At 37.4% G+C, this 22769-nt stretch overlaps 1 protein-coding gene across 7 annotated transcripts in view; it reads right to left on the bottom strand.

The window, feature by feature from the left end:
* Positions 1-22769, bottom strand: part of SLC9C1 (solute carrier family 9 member C1) — a 143343-nt gene that overhangs the window by 74551 nt on the left and 46023 nt on the right. For 5 of the 7 annotated variants that reach the window (XM_086406789.1, XM_086406771.1, XM_086406763.1 and 2 more), the window contains 4 exons: positions 18122-18250; positions 11913-12074; positions 6905-7004; positions 1053-1227 (listed from right to left, as the gene is read on the bottom strand). In XM_086406789.1, the coding sequence (XP_086262915.1) occupies positions 1053-1227; positions 6905-7004; positions 11913-12074; positions 18122-18206 (522 nt within the window). In that variant the 5' untranslated portion in view covers positions 18207-18250. The remainder of the gene's footprint in view (positions 1-1052; positions 1228-6904; positions 7005-11912; positions 12075-18121; positions 18251-22769) is intronic. The other 2 variants (XM_086406807.1, XM_086406818.1) reach the window with 1 other exon arrangement.

Below are 22769 nucleotides of genomic sequence, written 5' to 3'. Positions count from 1 at the left end.
GACTGAGCAACTTCACTTTCACTTTTCACTTTCATGCATTGGAGAAGGAAATGGCAACCCACTCCAGTGTTCTTGCCTGGAGAATCCCAGGGACGGCAGAGCCTGATGGGCTGCCACCTGTGGGGGCCGCACAGAGTCGGACACGACTGAAGTGACTTAGCATTAGCATAATAATAACCTTGACACGGTTCCCTTTACTCCTAGAATTTATGTTAAAAAAAACCTAACAATGGAAGTGTTAGATGTGTTGTGATGTCTACATAGAATATTTCTTAAAGAGTTCCTTGAAATTATCTTGAGATGTGGTAGAGGGATAGTCACACTTTATGTTGTATTGGGCAGAGTTTGGGGGATCTATCTTAAGAGATAACTTGCCTTGATAATTATAATGTTTTGGTTTCTAGATGTGGCTTTATAAAGTTACAGAATACAATACAGCCATTCATAAATAGGTTTCTGCTTTTAAGTAGGTATTGCTGCTGCTGCTGCTGCTAAGTCGTTTCAGTCGTGTCCGACTCTGTGCAACCCCATAGACATCAGCCCATGAGGCTCCGCCGTCCCTGGGATTCTCCAGGCAAGAACACTGGAGTGGGTTGCCATTTCCTTCCCCAGTGCATGAAAGTGAAAAGTGAAAGTGAATGGACTGCAGCCTACCAGGCTCCTCCGCCCATGGGATTTTCCAGGCAAGAGTACTGGAGTGGGTTGCCATTGCCTTCTCCTAAGTAGGTATTAGGAGTAAATTAAAAAAGAAACATTTGTTGAGTGCATACTCTGTATCAGGTACTATTTTAAATGATTTATAAGTTTTAATTCCCTTAACTTTCACAATAAACCTATTTTTTAGGAGTGTGATGAAGGAGTTTAAGGATATCTAAACTAGAATGAGGAATAGGAAAGTTTCCAGTTGTTTTTCCCCTCCCTGGTTTCCCCATCATAGATAAATCAATCTCACAGTCCAAGTAGCGTTGAGCGATCTACTACAAAAGCATATTTTAGTACACAGAAACAGTTTTCATAAAATATTCAAATAGAAAAACTACATCTTTCTTTACTTGAGATTTCTCCCTTTCAGATCCATAAGAGTTTTCAAAGTAGGCAAGCAGAAGAGCCAAGTTTATATTAGGAGTCCCTTTCATTTCACTCCAGACCATTATGAATGCCCAGCGCCAGCTGAAACCATGTCCAAGTCGAGACAAAAGAGGGCTCAGTAATAGAAACACCAGAAGTCTAAAAGGCAAAACAGATTTAAAAAAGTTATTTTTGTCATAGAAATTTCTTTCCATCTCATTCTATACTACTCCAATCTATTCCCCGTGAAACGGCCAACTCTCAGAAGAATGAGCCATCTTTCACACACCTTTGGCATTGCACCAAAGGAAAGCAGAAGGGCATCCCATGCACAAACATGCCAAGGGAATGGGGTTATTATTTTCCTTTCTTTCTGTTAGCTAAGCAGTAGAATAATTCCATATCACTCTTAAGTGGTGCCTCTTCAGGTAGAAAAGAAAGTGTTAGACATTTTTATAGATCTACTCTACTCTGGATCCCAGAAACAAATAAAAACAAATTTAATAAATGGGAGAGAAAACAATGTTCTCTCTTTTTCTTCTTAGATTTTAATCATACTGAATTTTCCCAGTATTAGTTAATTCATTTCTATTTCTTCTTTCAGTCACAGATAATTCTTATATTTTACACTAATTGTATCTGATAATTTGCGACTAATTTCCATTTACTTGGCACTGGCTGACTTAATGTTGTTATTTAGTCCCTAAGTCGTGTTGGACTCTTTTGCAGCCCCATGAACTATAGCCAGCTAGGCTCCTCTGTTCATGGAATTCTCCAGGCAAGAATACTGGAATGGGTTGCCATTTCCTTCTCCAGGGGATCTTCCCGACCCAGGGATCAAGCCTACATCTCCTGCATTGACAGGCAGATTCTTTACCACTGAGCAACCAGGGAAGCCCAACTTGAAGTTGAGTCCCAACTAATTTTCCTAGAATGCTAACAATTTGGGTGATATAATTGTTATAGTGGTTTTCCTCTTCTATATTATCTCCTTTTCAGTTACATAAGCAGACAGCTTTCTGAAAGCCTTTTAACATTGGAAAAGGGGCCACAAAACTTATTCAGGCAAAAATGACATTTATAAGGAGGACTTCCTTATGATTTTCATTTTTATTTATTTAGACATGAGATAATTTTATTTTTATATTTTATGAATCAAAGCTGGAAAAATGGTACCTTAATCTTCAACACTTTATCTTAGTGAAAAGTAACAACACAGCAGAATGTCAAAATCATAAGAACACTGAACAGAGCAGATAAATGATATGAAATAATAGTGAATAACCATTTAAGAGGAAAGAAAGACTATTTTTCTTTTTTAATGTTTATTGGAGTATAGTTGATTTACAATGCTGTGTTAGCTTTAGGTATACAGCAAAGTGAATCAGTAAATATCACTCTTTTTTTTATTCTCTCCCATATAGGCCATTATAGAGTACTGAGTAGAGTTCCCTGTGCTATCCAGTAGGTCTTTATTAATTACCTATTTTATATCTGGTGGTGGTGGTTTAGTTGCTAAGTCATGTCCCACTCTTGCGACCCCAGGACTATAGCCCACCAGACTCCTCTGTCCATGGAGTTTCCCAGGCAAGAATACTGGAGTTGGTTGCCATTTCTTTCTCCAGGGGATCTTCCCAACCCAGGAATCAAACCTGGGCCTTCTTCATTGCAGGAAGTGTGTATATGTCAGTCCTGGTCTCCCAATTTGTCCCACTCTGATTTTTAAAAAACTATTTCCATCTATACTTTATTAATACAAATTATCTGTCATAAAATATTAAGCAAATAAAAAAAGTTAACATTTTAATTTATAATAGGTGTCTAACTTCATGAAACCTCATAGAATAAAAAACAATATAAAATTCTGGAGGAAGTATGTGAAATATTAGTTGTGTTCGCCTCTAGGTAGTAAAGATTATGAGAGTTTTTTTTCTTTTTTTCAAAAACTTTACAACATGCTTGCATTGGTTTGAAATGCAGTTAAAAATCAAAAACACTAAGTGTTAATTTGTTGATGATTCCTTGGAAAATTTGAGTGAATTCTTCATTCCAGAATGAAACATTTCTGTCATTTAAAGAATATCTTCAGGCTTAGTCAATGTCACATAAATAGAAAAATTCAAATGGCTTTCTTACCTGAACATAATAAGTGTTAAGTAGATATTTAATGAATAATATATATCAGAAAATGATATATATAAATATGTATGTGCAGGAATTAGAAGTCCAGTGAAAGTAAACACCATAAGAAAAGCAACAAATGATAGACAATTCCAGAATCTGCATTTTTAGAAAAAAATTAAATATAGTTGATATAGTTAATTAAGCTAACATAGTCAATGCAAGGCTTATCTATGTGAGGCATTGTGCTAGGCATTATGAAGAAAATAAAGATGAATAAGACATTCACCAACACTCAAGGAGTTTGTAATTTAACTGGGAAGAAAGGAGCACTAAGATAAGTAAACAAATACTTCTAAAGCAATTTTAACCAGTTTGCACTGAATATAAATTAGTATCTCTTTTTGGGGTTGACTTTGAAAGACATGTTAAGTTGTAGCTATGCTATTTGACCAAACTCATCCAGGAACTATGGTTCAAGTAGTTAGAAAATGCTATGGTTCAAGTAGCTAGTCCTTATATCAGTAGGAAGAGCTAAAATTGTTTATTTTAAAAGGAAATACTGAACTCCTAGTCTGATTTACACAGTGATAGAATTAAGCCTTTGCCCAAAATCTAGCTAGCACTTAGAGAATGTGAATGAATCTTTTGTTCACGTGAATGCCCTTTGAAGATTCTTTGTGGTTTCTGAGTCTGTGCTTATTCAAGTACTCCAGAGCCTAGGAAAATGGCATCATTCCCAAAACTCATGCTCTCAACAGTTGCAGGCAAAACAGTTTGAAAAAGCAGCACACTCAGACACCATTATTTGTCATTTTGGGTGTTGGGATCATAGCTATTTAAAACTTACTTCTAGTTATCTCTTTGTATATTTCCTGTCTTTAATTTGACATTATATTTATGGCAAAATAAACTGAAAAGCTTAAAAGGGCACATGAATATTATTTCATGAGAGGAAATAGAGCTTGGTTTTACCCATATGCTGCCAGACTCTGTCCCTGCAAAACAAATACCTAGGTATTACCAGAGAAAATTTCATTATGAAACATTGAAGGGGGAAAAAACTCAGTCTCATTAATTAGCACAAAATGTAATCAAATCAATTAAGCAACAAATATTGAGGAGTTATTAAGACTCTTCCATATGTAGTAGAAATTAATGGGAGAAATTGGATGAGGAGGAAACCAGATCCTCAAAGGAATCAGTGCCCATTATATTCACAGTATATATGAGCCGAATAACCAAGCTCCAAAACCATCTAATAGACCTGTGCATGTACACATGTGTGTGCATGTGTGCAATCAGTCAGGCATGCAGTGAAAAAGCTTCTGAATTGTTTTAAAAAGTCCCTTTTCTTTATTTGGTGATCATGAGTTGTCCTAACAAATCTAGATCTTTTATAGGAGCAAAGGGTTGCAACACTGTCTGTATTTAAGTATTATCTGGGAAGAGTTTTTTAAAATCAGACATCCCATGCTTCACCCTCATAGATTTTGATATTATGGATCTAAGCATATGTGTCATTTTTATAACTTAATGTTGCATAGCCCCTAGCCTAGAGGACTGAGAAGACCTTATGGCCTGGACATTTTAGGAACATCAGTTTTCCAGGAATAGAAGATTATACAAGTTGACAAGGAAACATCTCTTATTTGGGGATTTCTTTCTAAAAAGGTGAAGTATGAATAGAAGCATGAAAGAAGTAAGGCAGCCACTTATGCTAATATGTAAAGAAGCACATTTCAAGAGCAGAAGCACAAGGACACAAGGTCAAACAGGGACCCTCTTTGGTATGTATGAGGAATAGCCAAGTGTGGTTAGAGCAGAGTGGGCGAGGGTGAGAGTGGCAGAAGTGAATTACCGTAGTAACAAGGGGACAGATAGATCACCCGTTTGCCATGAAAACAACCTTGGTTTGTAGCCAAATGAGATGAGAAGTTATTAGATGATTTTAAACACAAGAAATGGTCTGGATAAGGAGGGAGTGAGGTGGATGATGGTCAGAAAATAGCATAGAATCAATGCATTGTCTTCTCAGTGTGACTACATAATTGTTAGAATTGGAGTCCTAGGGGGGTAAACTGAAAATATGGGAGACAGTGTAGACCATTGTAGAGTTTAGTAGGATTTACCATTATTATCTTAGATTTCTACTCTCTTGGAGAGTAGGAGCTGGTACATATTATATTTTAAATATTATAATTGTTGAAATTGAAATTATGAAGTGATTATTTGTATGAGCATAAAGTGGGTGGCTGAAGCAGAGTGGGAAATATGATCCCAGGAGGAGAAGAAGTCCTGGAATTGAAAGGTGAGGGAATAGAAGCATTAACTGTGTATTGACTGTTACAACTTAGTAATCGACATCACTAAGAATGTTGACGGGGTGATGTTGGAATGTCACAGTGAGAGGGGGCCAAAATCATCACAAAATGGAGAGTGTGATTCAGGGTTCTAGAGATAACTGCAACCAAGAGGGTGGCAGGTGGTATAATCTGATGCCATGAGCTTCAAAATTGGCTGCTTCTGGGGAAGAAGAAAAATAGAAGAGAAATGACTGAGGTACAGGAAGATCACCCACCTCAACTCCAGGCTTGTAGTACCAGGGATGCAGGTGAGAAAGACACTATAACCTTTAAGGAACACAAGGGAAATCATATCTTCAGGGGAGATCCAGGTTTCAGTTAGAGCAAGAACGAAGGGAGCCTACGGAATCACTCCCCATAGATATAAATACATGCATAACATGTTTAATTCTTCCTACAGTGGTGGCCCAACTAATGCTACCTAGCTGCTAACACAACTGGCTTCCATTATAATTGACATGAAATTTTAGTGACATGCTTTCAAAGCCTGTAATCTGTATTTTTAAGTTTCTGACTTCTGAACTCATTTCATCTTTCACAATGTTCTCCCAAATGTCCAAAAAAAATCACTGATTAAGTTCAAGGCCTCTGTTAACACATATGTTGCTATTGTGTCATTTAGGCCAAGTTCCCATCCCATATATTGAAACATTTCACAAAGTATCTTTCTTCAAGACTAACACAGACTCCACTGACCCCTCAGGTAGGTGCCCTCGAGCAAGGCACCATTTGCACTTTTCTGTTTTCTTTTTTAACACTGCCAATTGTATTTAAATGCCCTGGTTTACTTTTTTAATTGACTTTGCATGGCCTCTTCACTGTCCTTAGAATTTTGGTCTTTCATTCTAGAGGCATTGCCATACTGATCCATATTGGAGCCTGAGGCAAAAGGAACTATTAGTAATATTGATCTTTAAAAATTTTGTATTTTCACCATGGATTTTTTGCATTAATTTCAATTTTTAAATATTGCATTAAAATATTTATCTTGATTACTGAGTCTTTTGGCATCCTCTTAGATTTTGTGTCTGAGAAGAGGGCCTCACTTGCCTTATTTTAACCCTGGCCCTGTCTAGGGGATCAGACTGGACACTATTGGGTAATATGGTTAGGGATGTAAGGGAATTAGTAGTGAAATACAGTCAATGGGAACTCAAGGTAAGGTTACAAATTTTACCTGAAATTAGAGGTTTAGAGAACATAAGCAATAGAGTTTTTAAAAGGGGGGTTTTATTTTTACTTGGCTAGTTTCCAAGTCAGTATCTTATTTTGGCCATGTAGATGTAGTTACAATTATAATATTATAACTTCAATGTATGAAAACAAAGTAAAGTATGCTAGTCACTTACTCAAGAATAAGTGCTTCAACTCCTGGTTTAAAATTTGTAGAATTTAAAAAAAGTCCCATAATGACAAGAGTAAATGTTCCAGACATTTCAGTTAGCTCACCTATTTTTTTAAGGAAATAAATAAAAAGTATTAATTTAACATCAAGAGTGGTACCAATACTCCCAGAGACGAAAACATCCTGATATCTGACAGTAGGGACTTCATAGAGAGGGTATCCCACTTGGTTTCCACTGAATAATGTCACAAATTATCACCACCATGCACTGTCCTTCCTCCTCAGATTCACGTTCAGCGTGCAGAAAAGTCTGTACTGGACAACCTTGCACTGCTGTGGCTTCTGATCATCTGCAACAATGTGGAACTCACAGATCTTTTCAGGTACCCCAGTGAGGCTAGAGCACCCTCCATAGGTCTGATTTTTCCAGAGCGGCTCTGGATCAATTAAGTGGAAGTAAGCTGATGAGCTCGCTATGGACTAGCCTACTTCACATACTTCTTATTGGGAGACAGCAGGAGACAGAAATGGTTTGCTTTTGTGGCAAGGCTAAGAGAGTAGAGCCAAGAGAAACCCAATACAGATCTGCTTCCCAGTTTAATTATGGTTTGGTGCACTTACTGTCTGAGATGGAAAGGTGTAAAAAACTGTGGAAACTCTTAAATATTGTCAACTTTCATGAATTAGAGGGGAAAACAGTTTTGAAAGTGTTTCAGTTTTGAACAGTATGAAAGTGACATATTATCATTGTGAAAAATTCAAATAATATAGTACAGTATAGATATTATATTTTTTTAAGAAAAAGGTGGTAGTTAAGTTGCTAAGTCCTGTCCGACTCTTGCAACTCCATGGACTGCAGCCTGCCAGGCTCCTCTGTCCATGGGATTCTCCAGGCAAGAATACTGGAGTGGGTTGCCATTTCCTTCTCCAGGGGATCTTCCTGACCCAGAAATCCTTTCCAAGATTCTTCTCAACCCAGGAATTCTTCCCAGGATTCTTCCCAACCCAGGAATCAAACTGGGGTCTTCTGCATTGCAGGCAGATTAGAAAGAGGGAACACCCATAACTCCACTGCCAAGAATTCAGGTAAAATTTTGAAGAAAATTTTGATTGAAATTTCTATTGAGGAGAGGACTATATTTGCCTAGAAGAAGTCATTTGATAAACTATTTGAGAGTACAGTATGAGACCCAAAAGGCAACTCCAAGCATTAAAGCCTGTTTGCTGAATTTCTATACAGGAGACAAGTGGTAAGAATTAAGCAGGAAATATAGAAAAGTGAGGAGATAATGGTAGCTGTCAGATCTCAGAATTGTGAACTGCACAATGTAATTTTCTCTGTGAGCTCCCCTTGTTCTCACCTTCACTGAAGTTCACCACGAAGCAGAAATTGTTATATATTTAGGAGGAGGCAGCAGAGATTATGAGGAAGAAAACTCCAGAAACTTTTAGAAATTTTGAGGAGGTATCTTTAGGTTGGGTTTTCCTCGTGGCTCAGTTGGTAAAAACTCTGCCTGCAATGTGGGAGACCTGAGTTTGATCCAATGGCTATCCATTCCAGTACTCTGGCCTGGAGAATTCCGTGGACTGTATAGTCCATGGGGTCGCAAAGAGTCGGACACAACTGAGAGTGTCTATTGGAAGCTTAGGATAACTGGATCAAGATTGTAGGAGTGGAGTACCCAGTAAACACACAGAAGCTCATATCCAGCATACATATACATAAAGTCACACATTAAGAAAATCTACAGAGGGATTATCCCTGGGGAAGGAAATGCCAACTCCCTCCAGTATTTTTGCCTGGGAAATCCCATGGACAGAAGAGCCTGGTGAGCCCCATTGCATGGGGTCCCAAAGAGTCAGACACGACTGAATGACTGAACACACACCCAAAGAGGGATTGTAGAGCAGTACTGTTCTGGAATGGGCTAATTTTTTTTTCTTTTAATGTTTAGCAGACATTGCTCTAGGTAACAGTTACAAATTAAAATTTTGTTTTAATATTAAAGAATATTGTAGATATGCCACTTTCCATAGGCTTCTCTGGTAGCTCAGCTGGTAAAGCATCTGCCTGCAATGCAGGAGACCCAGGTTTGAATTCCTGGGTGGGGCAAGATCCCCTGGAGAAGGGATAGGTTACCCACTCCAGTATTCTTGGGCTTCTCTGATGGCTCAGATGGTAAAGAATCCACTTGCAATGCAGGAGACCTGGGTTCTGTCCCTGAGTTGGGAAGATCCCTTGGAGGAGGGCATGGCAACCCACTCCAGTATTCTTGCCTGGAGAGTCCCCATGGACAGAGAAGCCTGATGGGCTATAGTCCATAGGGTTGCAAAGAGTCAGACACAACCGAGCGACTGAGCACAGAACATGTTTATCAAATGGATCCGTTTATTTGGTTTACTTTGTATTCCTCTGTTATAGCAGTTGTATTTTAATTATTATAGGCTTATTAAATGTTTATTATCCACTTAGTAGGAAAAATCCTTCATTTAAATAGATTGTCATGCCATATGACATATGTCATAAACATAGTCCCACAGTTTATGTTTCCAGATGAATTTTTAAAATCTTTCTGTAAAATTTCACTTCCCTCCAAATTTCTATCATTATTTGATTCAGATTGTGATAACTTTTAAAAATATTCATTTATTTGACAGCCCAGAGTAAGTTTTTTACATTAGATTTATACTTACTTATTATCTGCTTTCTAAAGTATTTATTGAGACATCTTGACTCTAAAAAATTTAAATTATTTTTTTGGAGATTGGGGTAGGGGATTATAAAATACAAACTAGTATGTATAAACTAAATAAGCAACAAGGAAGTCTATTGTACCACACAAGGAAATATAGCCATTATTTTGTAATAACTTTAAATGGAATATAATCTATAAAAATATTGAATCACTATATTGCATCCTTGAAAATAATAAAATATTGTAAATCAACTCTACTTCAATTTTAAAAATTAAATAAAATTATTTCCTTGAGCATAACCCTTAATCTTCCCATTTTAATGGTTAAGGATCAGATGAGAGTTTATTACAATGGCATTGTTACAAGGAAATTTCGTTATTTCTGTGACATACAACATTTTAGGATAATTATAATTATAATAGCATTGTATCAGGATGTATCAGATTTTTTGGAACTTCATGTAATTTCTAGAACAGTTATATTAATAACATTCACCCATACAGTATAATCTAAGAAGGTTTCTCATCATTTATTTTAACCCTTAATCTTGAGGCTATTCTTACTTACTTGATGATGTTAAAGGGAATTATATTTGCTGAAATATATGCTTTGTAGGTTTAGGTATGTACAAGGTAGTGCATAGTGAATGCATTCATACTGGCTGATCATTCTGTCACTATTTATTAAGTCATTAATGGATTCTGTAAACTCACTAGATTATAATTGGCTTAAATCCAGATTGGTTTGGAAACCTCAAATATCTATGTTATGCCTTTCCTTTCTCAGACATGAAAATAATGAATTCTATTGCTCTAGCATTTCTACAAAGAAGTTTTCCTTTGTCTCTACTGAAATTTTTACTTCTCAGAAAACTTGTGTAGTTTTCTGTTTGGATCCAAATTTTAAGTTTATTCCTTGATATTTTCTAACTTTTTTGTCAATGTAAAGAGACTCAATTTTCATTATGTTTTATACTAGTTGTGTGTGTGTGTGTGCTCAGTCACTTCAGTTGTGTCCAAATCTTTCTGACCCTATGAACTGTAGCCTGCCAGGCTCCTTTTTCATGGGATTCTCCAGGCAAGAATGCTGGTGTGGGTTACCCTCTCCTTCTCCAGGGGATCTTCCTGACCCAGGGAGAGAACTGCATCTCCTGTATCTCCAGGATTGCAGGTGGATTCTTTACCTGTTGAGCCACCAGGGAAGCCCTTGTAACTAATTACTGCTGGTTTGTAAGAGTGTTATTTGATTTATAAATTTTTAAAATATTTATCTTTTATCAAACCATTAAAGAGCCTTGCTATCTTAGTTTATTAATTAAGTTTCTTGGGTTTTTATATACTCTAAAATGTTGTGACTAATGTAACCATTTTTTCTTTAAAATATGTATAAACTTGATTTTTTCTTATTATATTAACTAGAGCTTCCAGAATTATTTTTAATCATGGATATGAGGCTAGGCAACATTGTCTTATTCTTATATGTAATGGAAAGATAAAGAGTCAGTTGGGAAGTTGGTATTATCACACATGCCAACTTCAAATCATTTGTAGAGCTGTCTGAAGGGATGAATGGAAAGTGATTCTGAGGCAGTATCAGGAAACAGCAATATGGTTATCATTGTCTGCTGTACCTCTGTGAGAGGGGAGTTGTGGTAAATGGATTAGTAATGTGATAGAATTTTTAATATTAGCCTTCCTCGATCTGTAACTTCTATTTTTATTACCTTCTTGATCTAAGAGTTACCAAGAAAGTTTTTTTTTTCAATTTCAGGTAGTTAGAATATTCATTTTTAAAGATCTTCCTTTTGAAGTAAGCATTAAATTGCACTGTGGCTGAATAATGTTTGAAATTTTATTGATATGTTCTTCTAGTCTAGTTGATTTCTGTTAATGCCTATAGGTATGTGTAAAGAATAAGCACTCTGTTTTGGAAGATAAAACTCTCTATATATCTTAGGAACCAAGCATTTAAGATTTCATATAAATCATAGCCATAGTCATTTTTTTTAATCCAATGGTTATGAAATTATTTAGGAAAGGCCTGTTAAAGTTTCTCCTTGTAATTATGATTTTGTCAAGTTTCTCTTATTATAATTGCCTTTATGTACCTTGGTACATTGTTTCCTATTGTATACATATTAATATTTTTAATGTCTTTTGATAAATTTTTTACAAAAATATTCCTTCTAGATCAGTTGCATGGTGGTTTTTTGTTTTTGTTTTTGCTTTTTACCTGGTAAATATTTCCCACATCTTTATATCTTTAATTTGAACCTTTTTATATTATTTAATTTTAGGCATAGTCCCCTTACTTACAAATATAAAAGATGAGGTACAGAAATGAAAAGCTGAGACTTATATGATTGACATCCTCTCCAAAAACAGTAGACATCCATAGTTGAATCAGTTTTGAACTAACAATTCCAAACGAGAAACTTACTATAAGATGTAACCAAATTTCTCTCATGATGATATAGGCTGAAAGAAAAGGGAATAAATTAAAAAATAATTAATAGAATGTACGTGCTTTTAATTTCAAATGATAATCTGGGTCAACTTTTGTTTCTGACATTATCTTTTAAAATAGCTCATAGCCTTTGGGATAGATGTAGGGTATTTTCTTATTCTTAAGTTGAAAGAGTTTCTTTTCAAACGTCAAAAGTCACAATTAAACTGATAAAATTTGATCAGTTTAGTTTAAGAGCTTTTTAAGTCCCAATTCAGGAATATATATTTATTTAGTTCCAAAATGTGTAATACATTTTGGAAAAACAATAATGAATAAGAAATAGAAGCTCTCTAACTTCATGGAATTTAGAATCCACATCTAAAATTATATACACAAGAAATTAAAAAAAAAAAAAAAAAGGAATGCCTCTGGGTCACAGCTAAGTGAATCTCTTGTATTGTATTGGCCTGCCAAACCAATCCGATTGGTTCCTTACTATTGGACATTTCACTGTTTCCAGTTTTTCTCCCGATAAGCAATGGTGTGGTGTATATTTCTATACATACATTTTTGTACTTCTCTGATTACTTCCTTAGGCCCCAGAAGTGGAATTACTACACTAATGGATAGTTGATCCCATACTGATACTGTTATGTTTTGCCAAATTTCTTTCAACAGTCATTATGATGCCCTTCCCAGATAAACAGGAAGCCTAAACCCTTGAGGGCATTGATGGCTGCAATCAGGCATTTTCAGTGGATGAGGAAGTCCTCATTTTTGTAGGGTGAGGAAGAAAGGAGAAAAGTTTTAAATCACAGATGAAAGTGGGTCTTAGGTGCAGAAAAGCCTGAAGGGTCAACTTCAATAGAATATGAGAAGAGCAAGAACAAAACCAAAATGAAGGATGGCCAACAGAAAACAGCAATAGCAACCACATCAAAAAACAAGGCTAAATTTGGGGAAGTAAATCCCAGAACAGTGCTCTGAGGTGGTGAAATGAAGAAGAAAGAATCCTTTTATGAATCCTTAATCATAGATGTCCACTGGTAGAGACGGCACTGTTAAGATGCCTGAGGTTATCCAAATTCCTTCTCTACCTAGTCTCATTCCTATGACTGAAAGAGAGCCATGGTTTCTAGATGTGCCAAGCAGAAAAATTTAACACTTGTAGGGATAGTGTGAACTTGAGAGAATTTTATGAATGACTCTAGGTCCTGTCCAATCTAGGAATGGGGTTGACTATGGTGATAGTTTTAGGAATCCAGTGCCTCCTGTAAATGAAACATATGCTGGATACTGACTCTGATTTCAGAAGATGCAGAGAACTGGAGTTAACAGACCAAGTTTAAAAAATGCTTTCTCTTTTAAAAAAGCAAAAGAGCTCCTAAAGAATAAAATATTTACTGGATGGATTTACTAGGCCAGGAAATGCCTCAAAGCAAATCCATTATTTCTTACAACGTTCTTAATCTTCTAACATACAAGAAGGAAAAGGTAGGAACTCTGAATACAGTAGCTCTTCTTGTTTTTTTTCTATTATGAAACATGCTCACTTCAAAGATACAGTAGAGCTTCTCTGGTGACTCTGGGCTTGCCTGGTGGCTCAGATGGTAAAGAATCTGTCTGCAATGTGGGAGACCTGACTTTGATCTCTGTGTTGGGAAGATCCCCTAAAGAAGGGAATGGCTACCCACTCCAGTATTCTTGCCTAGAGAATTCCATGGACAGAGGAACCTGGTGGGCTACAGACAATGGGGTCACAAAGAGTCAGACATGACTGAGAGACTAACACTTTCAAAGATATAGCAACACTGTTTAAATAATTACAAGTTATAAAATAATGATTACTAAGAAACTGCAGTATTGGAGAAGACTCTTGAGAGTGCCTTGGACTGCAAGTAGATCAAACCAATCAATTTTGAAGGAAACCAATCCTGAATATTCATTGGAAGGACTGATGCTGAAGCTGAAGCTCCAATACTTTGGCCATCTGATGCAAAGAGCTGACTTATTAGCAGAGACAGTGATGCTGGGAGAGACTGAAGGCAGGAGGAGAAGGGGACAATAGAGGATGAGATAGTTGATAGCATCACTGATTCAACAGACATCAGTTTGAGCAAGCTCCGGGAGATGGTGAAGGACAGGGAAGCCTGGCATGCTACAGTCCATGGGGTCACAGTCGTACATGACTGAGTGACCAAACAATACAATACAATACTAGGAAAATTACTGTTTCACAATTATGCCAATGGATATAAATAAAATACCAGTAAAACTTATCAAACATCTTTCTTAAGAGGAATTCTTCTACTAAAAATTCAGAGAAAGTCTGAATGGTGAAGAAAACAAATTCACTGTTGTCATACTAGAGCAGACCTTCTGTTTTATTGTCGTTGTTACTATTACTACTTTAAGAGTGATTACTTAACAGTTTTTACTCCTCTGAAACCTAAACAAAAGCAAAATTCTATTACATTGATTATTGTCAAAATTGTGAGGCACAAGCTCTACAAAAGCAAGAACAGTTATGTTCATGGCTGAAACATCAGGGCCTACAATAGGAGCTATCACTTAGTACGTATCAACAAATAATTGTTGGGTTATTGAATGAATTATCTTCCACATAAGTATTTTTCTTTGTCTCTTTATTTTTCATTCCCCAGTGAATAGAGAGTTCTTTTGATTATATTGTGGATATCATCTCTGATAAAGTTCCCTGAAATTCTATGATTGTTATAGGGAAGAACTGACTCCATGTTGGATCTGTTTCTTTAACTTTAACCATTGCTTCCCACTACTTTTATTCATTAAAAGGATACTGTTCATATGGAGTGGCCTCCCTCAGGGAACCCTGCCTCTCTGCCTGAATGTTAAACCAAAATGCCTTTGTTTAGGACCATGTCCACCTGTGGATGGCTATAGGAAAGAAAAAATGGACACATTCACTCCCTGAGGCTAGCCATTCCAGGAGATATCTGTAAGATTAATGGCCTTTTACTTTATCCCCTTACCTCCCCCCGCTCCTGTTCTGTAAAAGAACCTGGCATTAAGACCTTGATAAGATGGTTATTTTGAGACATTAGTCTGCCATCTTCTCAGTCAGCTAGCTTTCTAAATATACTCATATTCCTTGCCTCAATACCTGTCTCTTGGATTTATTTATGTGGTGAGCAGAGTAAGCTTGGACTCAGTAATATGAGTGGTATTTACTATCTTAAATGGGACCTCATATAACACTAGATCAGGCTTCTCTGGTGGCTCAGATAGTAAGGAATATGCCTGCAATGCAGGAGACCTGGGTTCAATACCTGGGTTTGGAAGAATCCCCTGGAGAAGGGAATGGAAACCCATTCCAGGATTCTTGCCTGGAGAATTCCATTGACAAAGGAGCCTGATGGGCTACAGTCCATGGGATTGCAAAGAGCTGGACATCACTGAGCAGCTTGCACATAATACTAGATCAGGTATAGAGGCTGGACTTTGATCCTTCTGACCAGCATGTATGACTACACTTTACATTTCTCAGTTTCCCCCAAGGATGGTTTTTGAGCTTTTAAGATGCTTTTGAATATAAACATTTCCTTTTTCCTCACCTCAGTCCTCTATGGGAAGGCCATATCTGCAGCAGGTTTTATGGTAAAAACTCTCTGAGTACTGTATTCTGTCACTTCTTTTTGTACTCTGCATTTTGGAAAATATTCTATGTATGTAGTTTGGTTTTCTCACACACCACAGAAAGGTTATATGAAGCATTTAAAGAGGATGTACCTTGTTCTGCTAAACTGGGGTTCTAGGATCACAACAGATATTCTAAACTGCCATGGCTTGAGTAAACTAATTGGATACAAAAAACAAGGCTGAAAGTAGATGCTTCTTATGCCAAAGTTGGGTAGTTGTCCACGGCCTGGACCAGGCCTTGAGAAAGACATGAGTAAGGTGATTCTTTGCGTGAAATGTTCCCTTGGTATCTCTAATTTTCTTGAAGAGATCTCTAGTCTTTCCCATTCTGTTGTTTTCCTCTATTTCCTTGCATTGATCACTGAGGAAGGCTTTCTTATCTCTCCTTGCTATTCTTTGGAACTCTGCATTCAGATGCTTATATCTTTCCTTTTCTCCTTTGCTTTTCACTTCTCTTCTTTTCACAGCTATTTGTAAGGCCTCCCCAGACAGCCATTTTGCTTTTTTGCATTTCCTTTCCATGCGGATGGTCTTGATCCCTGTCTCCTGTACAATGTCACCAACCTTCGTCCATAGTTCATCAGGCACTCTATCTATCAGATCTAGGCCCTTAAATCTATTTCTCACTTCCACTGTATAATCATAAGGGATTTGATTTAGGTCATACCTGAATGGTCTAGTGGTTTTCCCTACTTTCTTCAATTTAAGTCTGAATGTGGCAATAAGGAGTTCATGATCTGAGCCACAGTCAGCACCTGGTCTTGTTTTTGTTGACTGTATAGAGCTTCTCCATCTTTGACTGCAAAGAATATAATCAATCTGATTTCGGTGTTGACCATTTTGAAGGAGATCAGCCCTGGGATTTCTTTGAAAGGAATGATGCTAAAGCTGAAACTCCAGTACTTTGGCCACCTCATGCAAAGAGTTGATTCGTTGGAAAAGACTCTAATGCTGGGAGGGATTGGGGCAGGAGGAGAAGGGGACGACAGAGGATGAGATGGCTGGATGGCATCACTGACTCGATGGACATGAGTCTCAGTGAGCTCCGGGAGTTGGTGATGGACAGGGAGGCCTGGCGTGCTGCGATTCATGGGGTCACAAAGAGTCGGACACGACTGAGCAACTGAACTGAACCGAACTGATAGGACCTTTTTAATGTATTGCTTGATTTGGTTTGCTATTGTTTGGCTGAGATTTTTGCATCTATGTTCATCAGTGATATTGGTCTGTAATTTTCTCTCTTTTGTAGTATCTTTGTCTGGTTGTGGTATCAGGGTGATGGTGGTCTTGCAGAGTAAATTTGGAAGTGTACTTTCCTCTGTAATTTTTTGAAATAGTTTCAAAAGGATAGGTGTTAATTCTTTTCTAAATGTTCCATAGAATTCACCTGTGAAGCCATCTGGTCTTGGACTTCTGTTTCTTTGGTTTTTGAAATCACAGATTCAATTTCAGAACTTGTAGTCAGTTTATTCATATTTTCAATTTCTTCCTGGTCTGATCTTGGGAGAATGTATCTTTCTAAGAATTTGTCCATTTTAGTGGCATATAGTTGCCTGTAGTAAGTAGCCTCTTATGGTCCTTTGTGTTTCTGTGGTGTCAATTATAACTTCTTTATTTCCAATTTTGTTGAGACTACACTCTAAACTACTGAAAGGATGAGGTTTTGATTAGGAAGGGGTATATAAGATGCTCACAGGAGTTCTGACAACTGTATTTTTTGTCCCAAGTCATAATTACTCATCTGTATACTTTATAATCACTCATTGCAGTGTGCATACATCACTTACCTTATATACACATGCATGCACATACACATGATAAAGCACAAAATACGTATGGTTCAGGACTATTTGAATGTGGCAAATGAACTTCTAGACATTTTAAAATCTCTCTGCTTACAAGCACTGTGCTCAGGCCCTGTAGATGGCCATATAACTCACACTTTCTCCCTGAGCTGACAGCTTTCTGTGTTGCCTGCAGGGAGATGGTCACAGAGTAAAGGGAAGGGAAGACACCTCCCCTTGGCACTGTTGGATTCTCTACTCAACTCATCTTTTGAGTTCATCTTTGGCAGGTAAAAAAATTCTTTCATTCTTGTTATCAATAATTCTGGTTCAGTCTAGGTCTGAGGAATGTTGCTTCTATAGGCATCCTCATGAAAAGCCCCAACTTAGCCTCACAACAAAACCATAACCAATATTAAATAAGGGATGTTTGTTACCTCTTTGTAAATGGCCAATAATGATACTAATATGATTATGTTTGCATAAGTGTAATTTTGGTATTATAAAATCTATGTCAGAGGTCAGAAAATACAGTATTCTAGTTTTAAGAAATTAAGATTTCAGAAAATATGGGATTCTAATTTTTAAAAAATTAGGAAAAAATAGGTTCTTACCTAAGGACTGGATCGTATTTTTGTGCAAGCTAAGGTCAATATTCACAATAACAGTGAATGTAATTAAAGACATTACAGAGGTCATCAGACTTTCTCCATTAATTAAACTGACGAGGCTTCTAGAAAGACCTACAGAGGGAAAAAAATTTTTTTAAGGAGGGAAAAATTTTCATAAATATTAAAGAACAGAATTTATCAACAAGTAGAATGATATTTTCAGCCATGGATTTATATCATGTGCTTTTTCTACATACTTAAATATACGTTAGTCATGTTTGTAAAATCTGTTCAAGAAGATTTCATTATGTATTAACTTACAAGCCTAGATCATTATGAGTAAGTACCAAATTAATTGTGGTTGATTAGGCATCAAAGAAAGGGCTTCCCTGGTGGCTCAGATGGTAACTAATCTGCCTGCAATGCAGGAGACTTGGGTTCAACCCCTGGGTTGAGAAGATTCCCTGGAGAAGGGGATGGGTACCCACTCCAGTATTCTTGCAAACTAAAATGGACAGGAATGGGTGAATTTAACTCAGATGACCATTATATCTACTACTGTGGGCAAGAATCCCTTAGAAGAAATGGAGTGGCCCTCATAGTTGACAAAAGAGTATGAAATGCAGTACTTGGGTGTAACTTCAAAAACAACAGAATGATCTCAGTTCATTTCCAAGGCAAACCATTCAACATCACAGTATCCAAGTCTATGCCCCAAGCACTAATGCTGAAGAAGCTGTACTCAAACAGTCTATTAAGATCTATAAGACGTTCTAGAACTAACACCAAAAAAATGATGTTCTTTTCATCACAGGGGGTTGGAATGCAAAAGTAGGAAGTCAAGAAATACCTGGAAAAACAGGCAAGTTTGGCCTTGGAATACAAATTGAAGCAGGACAAAGGCTAATAGAGTTTTGCTGAAAGAACACTCTGGATGTAGCAAACACCCTCTTCCAGCAACACCAGACATGACTCTACACATGGACATCACCAGATAGTCAATACTGAAATCAGAGTCATTATATTCTTTGCAGCCAGGATGGAGAAGCTCTATACAGCCAGCAAAAACAAGACCTGGAGCTGACTGTGGCTCACATCATGAGATCTTTATTGCAAAATTCAGATTTAAATTGAAGAAAGTAGGGAAAACCACTAGACCATTCAAGTATGACCTAAGTTAAATCCCTTATGATTGTACAGAGGAGGTGACAAATAAATTCAAGGGATTAGATCTGATAGAATGCCTGAAGAACTATGGAAGGAAGTTCATGACATTGTATAGGAGACAGGGATCAAGACCATCCCCAAGAAAAAGAAATGCAAGAGGGCAAAATGGTTGTCTGAGAAGGCCTTACAAATAGCTGAGAAAAGAAGAGATGCCAAAAGCAAAGGAGAAAAGAAAAGATATACCCAATCGATTTCAGAGTTCCAGGGATGGCAAGGAGAGATAAGAGAGTCTTCTGAACTGAACAATACAAAGAAATAGAGAGAACAATAGAATGGGAAAGATTATTTTTTTTAAATTTAATTTTATTTTTAAACTTTACATAATTATATTAGTTTTGCCAAATATCAAAATGAATCCGCCACAGGTATACATGTGTTCCCCATCCTGAACCCTCCTCCCTCCTCCCTCCCCATACCATCCCTCTGGGTCGTCCCAGTGCACTAGCCCCAAGCATCCAGTATCGTGCATCGAACCTGGACTGGCAACTCGTTTCATACATGATATTTTACATGTTTCAATGCCATTCTCCCAAATCTCCCCACCCTCTCCCTCTCCCACAGAGTCCATAAGACTGATCTATACATCAGTGTCTCTTTTGCTGTCTCGTACACAGGGTTATTGTTACCATCTTTCTAAATTCCATATATATGCATTAGTATACTGTATTGGTGTTTTTCTTTCTGGCTTACTTCACTCAAGAAAACTGGAGATACCAAGGGAACATTTCATGCAAGAATGGGCATGATAAAGGACAGAAATGGTAAGGACCTAACAGAGGCAGAAGAGATTAGGAAGAGGTGGCGAGAATATACAGAGGTCTTAAAGACCCAGATAAACATGACGGTGTGGTCACTTACCTACAGCCAGACATCTTGGAGTGTGAACTCTAAGTGAACTTTTAGAAGCATTATTATGAACAAAGCTATTGGAGGTGATAGAATTCCAGCTGAGTTATTTAAAATCCTAAAAGATGATACTGTTAAAGTGCCACATTCAATATACTATCAAATTTGGAAAACCCAAGGATGGCCACAGGACTGGAAAAAATCAGTTTTCATTCCAATCCCAAAGAAAGGCAATGCTAAAGAATGTTCAAACTACCATCAAATCAGATCAAATCAGTCGCTCAGTCGTGTCCGACTCTTTGCGACCCCATGAATCGCAGCACGCCAGGCCTCCCTGTCCATCACCAACTCCCGGACTTCACTCAGACTCAAGTCCATTGAGTCAGCGATGCCATCCAGCCATCTCATCCTCTGTCGTCCCCTTCTCCTCCTGCCCCCAATCCCTCCCAGCATCAGAGTCTTTTCCAATGAGTCAACTCTTCGCATGACGTGGCCAAAGTACTGGAGTTTCAGCTTTAGCATCATTCCTTCAAAGAAATCCCAGGGCTGATCTCCTTCAGATTGGACTGGTTGGATCTCCTTGCAGTCCAAGGGACTCTCAAGAGTCTTCTCCAACGCCACAGTTCAAAAGCATCAATTCTTAGGCGCTCAGCCTTCTTCACAGTCCAACTCTCACATCCATACATCAATTGCGCTTATCTCATACCAGCAAGATAATGCTCAAAATCCTTCAAGCTAGGCTTCAACAGTACATGAACCAAGAACTTTCAGATATACAAGCTAGGTTTAGAAAAGGCAGAGGAACCAGAGATCAAATTGCTAACATTTATCGGGTCAGAGAAAAACCAAGAGAATTCCAGAAAAATATCCACTTCTGCTTCATTGTTTCTGCTAAGCCTTTGACTTCTGGATCACAACAAACTGTGGAAATTCTTAAAGAGATGGGAATACCAGACCCCCTAATCTGCCTTCTGAGAAAACTGTATTTAAGTAAAGAAGAAAGAGTTAGAACTGGACATGAAAAAACAGACTGGTTCAAAATTGGGAAAAGAGTACCTCAAGGCTGTATGTTGTCACCCTGCTTATTTAACTTATATACAGTGTACATCATGTAAAATTCTGGGTTGAATAAATCACAAGCTTGAATCAAGATTGCCAGGAGAAATATCAACAACCTCAGATATACAGATGATATCACTCTAATGGCAGAAACTGAAGAGGACCTAAAGAGTCTCTTGATGAGCATAAAAGAGGAGAGTGAAAAAGCTGGCTTAAAACTCAACATTCAGAAACTAAGATCTGGTCCCATCACTTCATGGCAAATAGGGAAAAAGTGGAAACAGTGGCAAATTTTATTTTCTTGGACTCCAAAATCAATATAGATGATAAAATTAAAAGACGCTTGGGGCTGGTGCACTGGGATGACCCAGAGGGATGGTATGGGGAGGGAGGTGGGAGGGGGGTTCAGGATGGGGAAAATGTGTACACCCGTGGAGGATTCATGTTGATGTATGGCAAAACCAATACAATATTGTAAAGTAATTACCCTCCAATTAAAATAAATAAATTTAAATTAAATAAATAAATAAAAGATGCTTGCTTCTTGGAAGAAAAGTTATGACAAACCTAGCATATTAAAAAGCAGAGACATCACTTTACTGACAAAGGTCTGTATAGTCAAAACTATGGCTTTTCCATTAAGGGAGCTTCCTGGGTGGCACAGTGGTAAAGAATCTGCCTGCCAATGTAGGAGACACAAGAGACATGGGTTCAATCCCTGAGTCGGGAAGATTCCCTGGAGTAGGAAATGGCAACCCACTCCAGTATTCTTGCCTGGAAAATCCCATGGAGAGAGGAACCAAAGACTAGGACACGAATAAGCGCACACACAAATGGTTTTTCCAGTAGTCCTGTATGAATGTGAGACTTGAACCATAAGGAAGGCTGAGTGCCAAAGAATTGATTCTTTTGAATTTTAGTGCTGGAAAAGACTCTTAAGAGTCCTAGGATCCTCTGTCCATAGGATTTTTCAGACAAGAATACTGGAGTGGGTTGCCATTTCCTATTCCAAGGAATCTTCCAAGGGAATAGAACTTGCATCGCCTGCATTGGCATGCAGACTCTTTGCCACTGATTCACCAGGGGGAGCTTGTTTTATGTAAGATGATCAACTAGAGCTCTCATTTCTTGTTTCAAAGTACAGATGAAAATGTGAAATTTATTATTTTTTAATTCTGAGACTTGGTCTATATAAATATGTACACCATGCATTTAAGACAAGACAAAAAAATGATAGTAGAGGGATAAGGCAGACTTATAAACCAAAGCTCTATACCATGGTAACTAACCAAAGTATTAATGCAGTTGTCCAGGTAGTCAGACTGTAATTAGTAATTGTCTGACTTTCTCATACATCACTTTCAATGGTTTTAGAAATCAAACTCCATTAATGGAGAGCATTCTGATATATTTCCATCTTAATCTCCTCCATTTATGATATTATTCCAAGTTTAGATATCTATCAATTATTATTTCTTTCTTTCTTTGCCATTCAATGTTCCTGTGGGGCAACACTATA

This window comes from Bos grunniens, chromosome 1, assembly GCF_055505025.1.
Source record: "Bos grunniens cultivar Pamir isolate PY7600 chromosome 1, Bosgru_T2T1.0, whole genome shotgun sequence".
NCBI classification, from domain to species: domain Eukaryota; kingdom Metazoa; phylum Chordata; class Mammalia; order Artiodactyla; family Bovidae; genus Bos; species Bos grunniens.
Note: the sequence above shows the minus strand (reverse complement) of the source record. Positions and strands in the feature narration are given on the sequence as shown.